This window comes from Sminthopsis crassicaudata, chromosome 6 (genome assembly GCF_048593235.1).
Source record: "Sminthopsis crassicaudata isolate SCR6 chromosome 6, ASM4859323v1, whole genome shotgun sequence".
Classification (NCBI taxonomy): Eukaryota; Metazoa; Chordata; class Mammalia; order Dasyuromorphia; family Dasyuridae; genus Sminthopsis; species Sminthopsis crassicaudata.
In genome coordinates this window covers 68,361,386-68,374,069 of record NC_133622.1, presented here as the reverse complement: position 1 = coordinate 68,374,069, position 12,684 = coordinate 68,361,386, and the positions used below count along the sequence as shown (strand labels likewise).

At 40.2% G+C, this 12,684-nt stretch overlaps 1 protein-coding gene across 3 annotated transcripts in view; it reads right to left on the bottom strand.

The window, feature by feature from the left end:
• Positions 1–2,316: 2,316 nt before the first annotated feature.
• Positions 2,317–12,684, bottom strand: part of SCOC (short coiled-coil protein) — a 51,814-nt gene continuing 41,446 nt past the window's right edge. The window contains exons 1-4 of one of the 3 annotated variants that reach the window (XM_074276702.1): positions 9,867–12,650; positions 5,790–5,858; positions 5,613–5,696; positions 2,317–3,932 (exon numbers count right to left, since the gene is read on the bottom strand). In XM_074276702.1, the coding sequence (XP_074132803.1) occupies positions 3,790–3,932; positions 5,613–5,696; positions 5,790–5,811 (249 nt within the window). In that variant the 5' untranslated portion in view covers positions 5,812–5,858; positions 9,867–12,650 and the 3' untranslated portion in view covers positions 2,317–3,789. Of the gene's footprint in view, positions 3,933–5,612; positions 5,697–5,789; positions 5,859–9,640; positions 9,786–9,866; positions 12,651–12,684 lie in introns of those variants that run through there. The other 2 variants (XM_074276704.1, XM_074276701.1) reach the window with 2 other exon arrangements.

Below are 12,684 nucleotides of genomic sequence, written 5' to 3'. Positions count from 1 at the left end.
TAGCCTTTTCAATAAATAAATTATTGTGAGTAAGGTTTTTGAAAATTTCTGTATAGCTGGTCATTCAAGATGTTAGTGGCTGAATGAAGTCAGTCACAACTATCCTTTAAAATTTTTTTTTCTACTGCTTTTTAAGATTTCAAATCCCTTTCATACCCTGATATTGTCCCTTGAAGTTGTTTTATTGCCATTTTAACATGTCTTAAATTAAAAAGTAATTTGTTCAAAGCCACATACTACCTAATATTAAAAAAATTTTTGTAACTACTTTAGGACCTTTTGCTTTCACCTAGCTAAGCCTTTTAACTAGCAGGAACATTGTTTTAACACAATTTTTGTCTGAAGGACCATTTATTTTGGTAATATTCCCCATGAATTTCATTTTTGTATGAAGTTCTTAATTCTATTAATGGTAACTGACGTAAGCTTTTTATTAAAGTAAGCCAAATTTAGCACTTTGTTTCAAAAAAGGTGGTTGAAAATAATTGTCATATAGTGAATTAACTGGTAGTAGTGTTTAATATTAATGTAGAATCTTAGTTAGGAGATGATAGTGTGTAGTCAGCTTCTTGATTTGGATAGGCTTTTCTCCAAACTAATTAATGCTCTGGATTTTCTCTAGAGTGTGTTTAATGAAGAATTGTAAATAAAAACTTTTTTTTTCAAAAAGTGAACCTCTTATGATTTAAAGGAATACACCTAAATTTTGTGAAAGCTTTTATGGTGATTGTATATGTCTTGTATGTGATTTTTAAAAAAAGTTTTATCTGCCTGATTTATAATAGACCTCCAATTATAATTTTTGATCAAGCTAATGAACCAGAGTGGAGAGAAAATTCTCAGTCTAAGTTAATGCTCAGTCCTGGATGAGAGTTGATTGGTTCAATAAGTTAATTAATTTCAAGTTTTTGTACCAGTTCTATAGTAGACACAGCCCAGGTTGTCATGTTTTCATCATATAAGGGTATAATTAGCCTTTTTGTTTTAAAATGGCTAGCATTTCATTTTCTATTCTCAAAGGAGTAAAATAAGTACATTATGCTTTTCTTTCTTTTAAATTACCTTTAAATGGAAGCTTTTTAACTTTATAAGGATAGGTCTTAGCTAGTTTTCCTTGAATTTTTTTTTTTTAAAGAATAGCCTTCATTTCAAAGTCACTAACAAAAGAAACTGAATTTCACCAGAATGTAATCATATGTGCCATTCACTGTATTATTTATAGTTTTTATAAGTTTTATAAGGCTAATAAAATATTTTTGATCATTTGCTAACATTAACCATTACAAATGAAATTTGGATTAATAGTCCAGTTAATGTACTTAATTAAGCTATTAGATACTTAAAACATAAGTTTAATGTAGTAGCATTTGTGCACAATTTTTGTACCTTTCATTTTTAATTATAACCTTGCCAGAATTACAGAGCTGTTAGACTAGGTAGTTAATCCTAATGTTTCTATAAATTAGCACCATTAATACTTAAATGCTAATGCCCCTCCTGGGATTGTAGGTATCTTTCCCTGTTTGTTTAACAGACTGCCCATTGAGATTTGGGAGCTTAGCTATTCAAAGGTACCTCTTCACAAACAAGCACAATCCTTTTTTCTTCATCACTGTGGGATTTTTAATTGTCAGTTATCTTAGTATTTTTTCCTCTCCAGTTTTTCCCAGGTCCTACTATCTACTGTTTTGCCAGTCTCCTATGAGATTCTTTCTACTAACAAATAGTTCAGCCAGTTTAATAACTGGAAAATGTTTTGCAGTGCATTATTAAATATAGACCTATAACCTGTTTTTCAAGCTTGAAGTCTAAAAATTTGCATCAGAAATAAGACTAAATGAAAATGTAAAATAGTGTCCAAATAATAATCAGTCATTCACTAGGGAGTCAGCAACCCTTTGATGAAAGGGCTGCTTTTAGTTCTTACCTGAAGTAAAATAAGCCTTGTTTTACTGAAGTAGTGAGGAGGTTGCAGTGTTGGTTCTCCTCTTGAGCTTTAGACTGGCAGCATCTAGCCACAACCACAAGCTCATTAGAAATGGCTCAAGGATGAAAGGAATGAGAATGAGACAACTATAGCCAGGTGATATATGGCATGAACTGGACATTTTAGAGAGAGAAAAAATGTGAATTTTTTTTTTGCTGAGGCAATTGGGTTTAAGTGACTTGCTGATCACACAGCTAGGAAGTGTTAGGTGTCTGAGATCACATTTGAACTCGGGTGCTTCTGAGTTCAGGACTGGTGCTCTACCCAATGCACCACCTAGCTGTCCTCAAAATACCCACATTTTGACAATATATTAAGTCACACAAAAATCCAAAAAAAAAAAAAATGCTTTTATTTAACAGAAATTCAGAATTGCAACACAATTTTAAGTGTTCATAAATGAGGTAAAAGTTCACAAATAGGATGCAAAATGTTTACTTTGACTACTGTATATAATATCTTTGTATACACACACACACACACACACACATATGACACACAGCTAAAATCACTTTGTCTAATTTCATATCCATACAAAAAAAAAATCACCTCTTGATTAAAAGTGACTCTAATTAAAGTCAACATTGTAACTGACAATAGTGGGTCTCTTCTTTTGTCATAACTAAAGCATTTTTACATTTAATTCTCAACAGATAAATAAGATTCCCATGCTAAGTGGAATTTGTACAGGAATTTAAGGGAAAAAATTAGCAAAACATGCCTGAAACATAAATAGTGAAATTGAGATAATTAGGGAGAAAGTTCAAGAATTGATAAATTTGTACTATAAACAAAAACTCTTGACATTTTAAACATGTAATACTGATAAACTCTAGAATATTTTTTTTTTGAAAATGTGTACTCTTTCTGGATATTGGAAACTTTGAAGATTGACATTTAGCTAATAGAGATGTCAGGCTTGAACTGCTTGAACTACTTACTACTGCTTACTACTCCTATTATTACATTTTCTTCCAAATGATAGCCCCAAGCTGGATCTAAAGCGAGACCATGCTACAGCAAGGATTGGGATGGATTTGGATTAATGTGTTTACAATTTGCTTTATTTTTGAGGTGGAATCTGGAATTATTTTTGTGAACTGTGTCCCTAGGATGAATATGCATTAATTTCTCATAGCAAATGAAGGTTCCAAGTAATCTTAATTTTAAAAAATACCATTTTTTAATCTTATCAGTTCATTAGGTGCAAACCAACAGGCCTAACTCCATCCGATTATGATATATGTCCCAGTTGAGAAGAGCTTTTATTTGGTTCATCTTAAACTGGTAGGGTTTGGGTTCTTCTGTTTAAACAGGTTTATAGGTTAAGTGACCAAATTTTAAGTTAATTAGTGATGGGAACAAAGATAACAATGGAAAGAGGCACAAGATGGTTGGCAAGTTAGATAAAGCTATATGTTTAAGAATATGATTTTGGTCACTTTTTTCACAAAATGCAAGTTATTTTGTTAATTCTCAGCTTTAAGTGATTCTATTGTATGTAATGAGTTAGCCATTTGCTTAACCCTACAAATTAAATCTAATAGTGACAAAACATCCATCTTTTAAGTTTTTTTTTAAACAAATATATGCAATTCTAATTATAAAGTGTCTACAATACATTTGCACATTTTCAAAGTCTTAACAAATACATAACTTACTGATAACCTCCAATTAGGTTAGTGCTCTCCACTCACCTATGTCACAAATTTATGATTTTTTAATTTGTAGAGAGCCTGTTGCAGATTGAGAAGAAAAAACAAGCAAGCCCAGCAGCAATACCCAAGAAGTAAACCAACTTGTTACTTCCTTTTGCTTTTTGTGTCAGTTGTTTGGAAAACACTAGATGCAGACATGAGGTTTTCTATATACTGTCCAAGAACTTGGTTTTCCGATTTCAGTTTCAGATTCTCTTCCTTGACTGCATCTACTCGTGCAGAAAGATCTAACCCAAAAATTTAAAAACAGTGATAAATTGTTAGAAACATGTTTCATTGTGATAACTTCTGTTTTCTCATTTCAGACAAAGGAAAAGTTGACGAGGTCCTTAATTATCTTGTTGATACCACAATGCATTTTTGCCAAGTTAAAAAAAAGGTTGTGTTTTGAAACTGACCAATAATGGGGCACAATACAAAAAAGTTTTATTTCCCATCTTTGTAACAAAGCTTTTTACGTGCAATATGAAAATACAAAGGATAAATTGTCATTATTACATTCATGTGCCCTCAGAATGGCTAATACAGCAGCAATACTTTAATACAGCAGCAATACTTTAATATCAGCTCTAGTTTATTCAAGCCATATTCCTTTTTTGGTTAGCATATCTTTTCCCATTTTGCCACATGGTATACATATTTTACTTTAATTCTCAAAGATTTCTATACTAAGTAGAAATGCAGTATAATTAACATTTATTTTGCTTAAAATATGCATAAATCCTAACAATTGAGCTGACAGGAAAATGTATGATTATAATAAACAAGTTATTTAATCTCTGAACTTCAATTTCCTTAACTACAAAGTGGTGGTGAATAATACTTTCACAAACTACCTCATTGACTGCCATATTGTACATGAGACTTCTCATAAAACTTAGTCTTCAAGGTTGGGTCTATTCTATTTTGTCTTATATGTGTAAGACTTGGGTTCAAATCACTATTCCAATCCATACTGACTCTGACCCCAGGCAAGTAAAATCTCTAAGTCTGCATATAAATCTTAAAAACTGCATAGAAGGTGCTGACTTGACATTGGTAAAATAATTTCTTTTATCAATGAAATTATGGTTTAGTCCCTATGCCTAAAGTCATCTCATCTGGAAAACATATTAGGTTTCCCTAACATCCAACTTTATAAATTTCAAAGATGCCATGTAAATTCTTAATCATACATTCAAATTAAATAGTGTGAATTCTACTCAAGAAAATTAAGTTAATTCACAGAGATTAAACACATCCCATGTGTTATCTCTGTTTTCTAGATATTTGGTCGGTGGGATTGGAGATTTTTTCCCAGGAAAAGGAGTGCATGGATATTAGTGAAAATATTCTTTCACAGACCTTGAGAAATATGAATACAAAGAACATTAAAAAAGGGAAAAATATTTGCTGCAAAGAATTATTTAAAATCCAGCTGCTACCTTCTCTACTTCCTGTAAGATAAAACTTTTATCTTGCCACAAGACAAAATCAAGAACTCAATCCAATAAAAAAGACATTAAATTCATGAACCACTTTTTATAATTTCTTTTGAGCCCCACAATAACCCTATTAACTCCTACTGATAGTATTATCTCTACTCTGGGGCTACCTCATCTCTGGTGATTCAATTCGATTGGTAACAAGTCAACACTGAATTTTAGCAATTTCTCCTGCCTCAAGTCCCAACACTTTTCACTATATTTTGGCCATTCCTACCCCCCTCCCCCCACCAAAAAAAAAAAAAAAAGGTAACATTGATTTGTGAAGGGAACCAAAGAACCAAAGTAAGCAATGCAGCCTATAACAGTTAATATTAAATGGCTTTTTTGGTAGGGTTTTCCACAGCATTCTGTGAATGAATGTGCCAATGAATCCCCCTGTTGCTTAGACTTCAAGAAAATTACAATATAAAAGTTTCTAACCTTCAAGTGTGTGTTGTAGTTCCAACACTTGATTAATAAGTCGTGTTTTCTCTTCCAATTCCACCTGATTCTCAGCCTCAACAGCTGTGATATTTAAAAAAAAAAAAATTAAGATAATGGAATATAGAGTAAAAACAGCCATGAAACAATGAACCAGGATAAAAGTAGTAACCATACCATCCATGTCAGCATTCATCATCCTAGAATGTAAACTTTCACTTGAATATAGTATCCTTGATGAATATTCTGCAATAGAAAAACATGATTGTGTAAAAAAAAAATTTTAATTGTAAAAAAGGAGGTTGGTTTATTTACTGGATCATAAGATTATGAAAGAGACAGCCTGGCAAAATGATTAGAAAGCTGGCCTCAAAAGCCAAGGAGACTTGAGCTGAAGACTTGCAAATCATTTTAACCTATTAATGCTTCCAGACCAGAGCTATCAAAGCCGATTAAAAGAGAATTGGTGAATATTTAACAACCAAAAACCCCCAACACAATAGAGAATACATTTTAAACAAATGCAACCTGTAGAGAGCATAATGTACAGTTAGTTTAGTTGGCCCCATTACTGTTCTAAGCAACTCAAGAAAAATTGCCAGTTCTTCCTTGGTAGATGGAGTCTGTTCATCTGGTAATTCCTAATTCTGAAGTCCAGTCCTTTTTCCTGTCCCATTACAAGACCAAACAAAAATCCTTTCATTTTTGAATATTTCTGACAGAGGCCTAAACAAATGGGGATGGGGGAAGGGAGGAGAGAAAAAAGGGAATGAATCTTAGGTATAGATTCAGCCTTGTAGACAGACTGGCAGAGGATTCAGATGTCAAAAAGCAATATGGCTTGAATTAACTGGAGTTGATGTTAAAAATACTGCATTGTTTTCTAGGACATTGTTGGCCTATGTGAGTATCACATGAATGTAATAATGGCCACTTATTGATAAATTTATCCTCTGTCAGAAAAGAAAAAGCATCTAAAAGCTATTCAGCTTTGGATCCTTGGAAAATTTCTCTGCAGTAGAAGGCTACCACTTAGACATTATCCTCCCTGCCATCACAGATGGACTTGAGATGAGGGTAAGAATGAATACTGTAAACAGGACTATGGCTTTAAAACAAAAAGTGATGCTGGGGAGCAGTGCATACTACAAGGCAACAAGCAATCCAAAATTCATATTTAGGAAATGGCATATTTATTTTTCTAGTATAAAATTAAAATTAGGCTAAAGTCTTACCCACAATGTCTCTCAGTAATTCAAAAAATTTAAAAGACATAGACTAATCAGGAAGGAAAGTGAGGTCTTAAACTTTCTTTCTTAGAAATCCTGTACTTAACCCTACTATTCCTTCAAGCTTTCTATTTGGGTTTCCCCCCATACTTTCTCCCTGATATTCTGCTTTGCCATACCACCATCCCTTCCCTCCCAATGTATAGAAAAGTAATCCACCAGTTTATCCTTTACATACATGTGAGGAAACAGGCCCAAAGAAGTGGCAGAACTCAAATCCTGTGACTCCCATTTCTAAGACCTTGACATCATTCATTGTTCCATATATCCCATTTCCACCCTTAGGAGGTCCTGAGCTTAAATTTCATGTTAGTAATGGAATGGAAAATCTGTAAGCAAATCAATCTCAATACCAAAAAGCTTCCGGTTCTTCCTAACTGCTCTAATTCTGCTAAAAGGAACACTATCCTTCAAGCCATGAAGAATTATACAGCCTTGGAGACAGCTTCAACTTTACACCTCTTCCTAAACCAAATTCTATTCACCTGGCCATGCCCTGGACTCTTGTCTCAGATTTATCTCTGCCTTCATTCTTCTGAAGTAGGTAAAAAAAAACATGTCATTTTTCCTCTAAAATGGTACCCATGGCCTTTGATAAACTATAAACTCGTGGGGGCAGCCAGATGGCATGATCCCTTATGTCAGGAGGACCTGAAGTGGGTGAGCTTGCTAAATGAACTGAGTAATATTCAAGTTTTATCACGGTTATTCCCATGTAGAAAAATTCTTGACTGACTTTAGAAGAAATTTGTTTCCAAATATGTCAGCAAGCATTGTCTGCAAACAAAAGTCTGCACTTTTTAAGAAGCTTCATTATCAGGTTAAAAGGAATCAAGGCTGTAAAGAGCAAGTCTTTTTATGTTAGCCATCTTTCTCCTTGGATTGGGCCATTTTGGTTCTAAAATAAGAGACAAGTATAGAATCTTCTGTAGCACTTGTCCTTTGGAACATGATACAGTGAACATGTTCTGCATGAATTTTGTATTTAGTACCTTTTGGTAGTTGTAAGTCTGTATTGTTATACTACTTAGGATCAAAGAATTTGAGCTAGAATACACCTCTGAAATCACTTACTCAATGCTCTTATTTCAGAGACTGAGAAACTGAGGTCCCTAGATACTAAATGGCTTGCTTAAAGTCCCTTGTGTACTAAGTGGCAGTTTCCAGGCTGAATCCAGCTTTGTTTTGCTTTTACTCATAAACTTATTTGCAAAATGACAAATATTTTGGCCAAAAATTTAGGTTTAGTCTTAGCTGTGTGTGTGGTCTTCTGCTTTCCTAGAATACAAAATAACTACAAGGAGATAAAAGATAAAAGTTCTTGAGGCCCAATTTCACTCCAACATGTAAATGAGAAATGGTAGTCGATAGAGAATTCAATTTATCTCAAATCTAGGGAGACATTCATTCTTAAGATGAATTTGGAATTTTTAGATCTATTACAAAATGAACTGATTGTTTAAATTCCGAACTTCTATAAACCTTTTGGAACTGCCCCGATAGCCTGAGTTATGGAACTGGACTGACATTTTCTGGTTCTTCTAGTGGGGTGTGAAGATGACCTACAGGTTTTCTCTACCATAACTTTCAGATAACACTCAGAGCCAACCCAAAGCATCAGGTAACTCCAAATCTAGTTAGCCTTGGGGCAGAAGGTTCAGGGGGAGAAAAAAGCCCCGGATTCTTATGCATTTGGGACCCTGAATTCGAACTCTGCCCAAGAGTCACCACCGACTCCCAGTGGATGCCGTATCTCCCCCATCACCTCTTGGCCGCGAGCACGTTTCAAACCCAGTCCCGATGTCCACTCGCCGCCTCTCATTCAGCCGGTCTGGGGTCCAGGTGCGTCCTGGAACCGGTCAAGGAGGCAGGCCGCCCACAAGTCGCCACTTTCCTCCCCTGCAGAGGCCAGCATCAGCCCAGGCTGGCCGGCTCTCTGCCTCGTGCCCCGTCGTGGCCACGGCTGTCCAGCGCCTTCGTTTGCCGGCGAAGACAACGCCCACGTCGGGGTGGGCCCCGGACCCCCTATGGCCACCCGCGGGGTGATCCAGCCGGTTGGTCAGGGTGCGACCCGAGGGCCTAGAGCTGGGAGACCGTCTAATTGCTACCCCCTTTCCTTACAAAGGACAACTAGGGGTGGGAAGAGCTGCTCCGCGAGGCAGGAGAGCCGCCTTTTATTTCTGTGTCCTCCCCCTCTGCCTCAGTTTCCTCAGCTGTTAAAGGGAGAATGGTAGCCGCTACCTGCCGCGGGGGGGGGGGGGGGGAGGGAGGAGGGGAGGCGGGCTGAGGCTCACAGGAGGAGCTCCTTCAAAAGAGGCTTTTGTTCATGCCTCCCCAGCCCTCCGCGAGGGCCACTTAGATCTGAAAGGCTCGGACGAGGCTCCGAGAGGACGCACACGTGCATCCGGCCCGTGACAGCCACCGCCCCTCACGGGCGCACGCAGGGGCTACAACCCCCATTTCACAGACGCGGAGGATGAGGCCTAGCGCGGGATCCGCCGCGAGACCCCGGGGCACTCTAGGCAGGCCGGGCCCCTCCCGCTGGTCGCCGCTGACCCCCCACCCTTCGCCTCCCTGACGGCCCCCCGCCGGGCTCCCGGCCGCCCGTCACCCCGAGCCCGGCCCTGTTCCGGCCACTCCCGGCAACCCAAATCGCTTAGGCAGTGCCCGCGGCCTGCAGCGCCCGGGCCGGAGACCTATCCCCGCCCGGAGCTGACTTCGGCTCCCGCAGGGCCTCACCTGCCGCCCGAGGCGCTAGGAGGGGGAGGGATCACACGACGCCGAGGTCTGGAGCCCGAGCCCGGAACCCTACGAGCGACACCAACGGTCCCGCCTCCGTCGCCACTGAGCATGCGCTGACCACCAGGGGCCTCCCTTCCTCCCTCCCGCTCGCACCTCCCCCTCTCCCCCAAGCGGCGGCCAGGCTGCTGTCGGTCGGTTTCTGCGCCTGCGCCAGCGCTTTGACCTGCTGATGCTTCTCGCCGCTCTTAACTTGCAGTCCCTGAGGCTTCTTCAGTTAGCTACCCGGACTCCTAAAGCCCGAGGGGAGGGAGGAGCGAGGCCCAAGGAAGGATGCTATCGGCCAATCAGGAGACGATGTGGGCGGGGCGAGGCGGGCGGGGTCTCCAACGAGCCACTCTCATCGGGGTGCGCTCTGAGGCTGTCTGAGGTGTGCACGGCTTGGCCCGGGGCCTGTGTCCCTTGAGTTGAAGATCCGAAGCTGCGTCCTGTCCCAAAAATCTAGGCTTAGGCTCACCCTGGGTCCCGCTTCCCCCCTCAGCCCGTTGCAGGCTGCTGCTTCTCGGGAAGGAAGCGCGTTCGGTGAATGCCGCGGGACCCCTGCGGCTCTTAGCGGGGAGTTTTGATGCATCTGCATCTTGCAGCCGCGCAAGAGTTTGTATCTACCCTGTTAAAGGCGGAGAGTGGGAGCTTCGCAAGGTCCCCCGTGGTGTCCGCCCCCGCCGGGCCAGGGGGATCCACAGGGGGATCCTCCGGGAGACTGGAATCGGCAGTGTGCGAGCCGAGCAGAATGCAGCCACGGACTCTGGGAGAGGCTGCTCCTTCAGGCAGGGAGCAGAGCTGACCTTCAGGGCCTCTCCTCTCCAGGGCACGGGCTGGGGGTCCTTTGTTCTCCTGAGGCCAAAATGGCATCACGTGTTCGAGGAAAGCGTCGGCCCTTCTCGCTAGTGGGTGTCTGAGACACAGCTCGGGCTTCGCGACTCCAAGGGCCTCTGTCCACCGCCAGCGACAGAATGGCGTCTGAGCCCCCGCGCTGCCCGAGCCTCTCGGGAGTTCGTGCGGCCCCAGTTCTGTTACCGATACAGCGTAATGTCTAATGGGTAAAAGGCCCGAGATGTGAACGGAAGCTTTTTGGGGGTTCTCAAATTAAGACTGGGAAGGTTCTGAAACCAAAACAAGCATTTTAATAATAGCTTATTTTCAAAGTATATGTAAAGATAGTTTTCAGCATTCTCCCTTGTGAAAACTTGTGTCCAAATTTAAAAAATTCTGCCCCCTGCCCTCCCTCCTCATTCTGTAGGCGAGGGAAGCCATTTTGGTCCTCTGCGAGAACAAGGACGAGCAGCCGGGCCCTGGAAGGAGCGCAGGAAGGGATAAGCCTTTGATGGGCCTTGAGCTGGCTGTGAGACCCTCTGTCCGCTTCATGTCCTCCCCTCTACGATGGGAATGATAAGGCCTGCAAGGCCTGCCTCGGAGAGCGATTGTGAGGTTCCAGCAAGAAATACAGGCAGCAAAAGCGTTTCGAAAACGTTAGAGCCCCTCCAAATATGAGTTATTCGGGAGAATTCTCCCACCGCTCCGGATGATTTGGCACTGTACAAGGAGAGTGACGAAAGGGCTCGCACTAACGGGGATCCTTTTTTGTGTTAGAGAACGGCGACCTCCCTCCGCTGGGGCAGATTAGAATACACATATACATCTACGTGTACACCCAGATCACTGTGTACACGCAGACACACCTCTTCATCTTGTGATTCTCTTCTCGAGTTTCCACAAGTCCCTCCCAAAGAATCCTCTTGGCCTTTTATTCTAACTGGCTTTAAAGAGTCACGGTACATGTCATGCATTCAAGTGGTCTCTGCAGGTATATATCCCATCCACTTTAATCTATCCCTAAAGGCAGAGAGTAAAACATTCAACTAAAATATCAATCCAAACAAGTGACTTTTGGCTTACCATAACCAAACCTGTACTTCTAATTCTTGCAGCAAGCGCTATATCTTTTTTTTTTTTTTTTAATAGCTTTTTATTTACAAGATATATGCATGGGTAATTTTTCAGCATTGACAGTTATTCCAATTTTTTTGTTCCAACTTTTCCCCTCCTTCCCCCCACCCCTTCTTTCAGATGGCAGCTAGTCCAATACATGTTAAATATGTTAATGCATGTGTTAAATGCAATATATATAAGCAGGTCCATCAAGCATTATATCTTTAAGCAGCCTCTGGTAATCATTGTCCATGACTTCTATCTTTTTTTTTTTTTAAAGCTTTTTATTTTCAAAACATTTGTACGGATAATTTTTCAGAACTGACCCTTGCAAAGCCTTGTGTTTCAGATTTTCCCCTCCCTTCTCCTAGATGGCAAAGGATCCAATATACATGACACATGTTAAAATATATATTAATTCCAATACATATAAACATATTTATACAATTCTCTTGCTGCACACACACAAAAAATCAAATGATAAAATGAGTAAGAAAAAAATGCAAGCGGAAAACAACAAAAAGAATGAGAATGTTATGTTGGGATCCATTTTCAGTTCCCACAGTCCTCCCTCTGGGTGTGGAGGGCTCTCTTCACCACAAGATCATTGGAACTGGCATCAGTCATCTCATTGTAATACTGGTGTTGCCGTCCATGACTGCTATCTTTCCATGACACTATATTATAGAGGGGACTTGTTTCTCTGTCCATTTTTATAACTGTACATTGTTCCCTCTTGCATCACTTAAGTTCACTATTACAGCTCTACGAACTCCTTGCCTGCTAGAATTGGAAGTATAGATCTACTTTGCTGTAAACAGCCCTATAGTGATGTAATGTGTATCTATGTGAGTAATTCAAGTTGAACTCCTTGGAGAATTTGCAGTCATGGCTTGCATGACCCCCAATACTAGTTTGATGTTAAAGGATTCAAATACTTTGGGATGATAAAGCAACTTCCCTACTGGTCCCTTATTCCAAGAGTGTATCAGAAAAGGGTTTGTAATAATTTAAGAAGGATAGACAGCTTTTGACTCCGTCTTTTTCTTTCAATC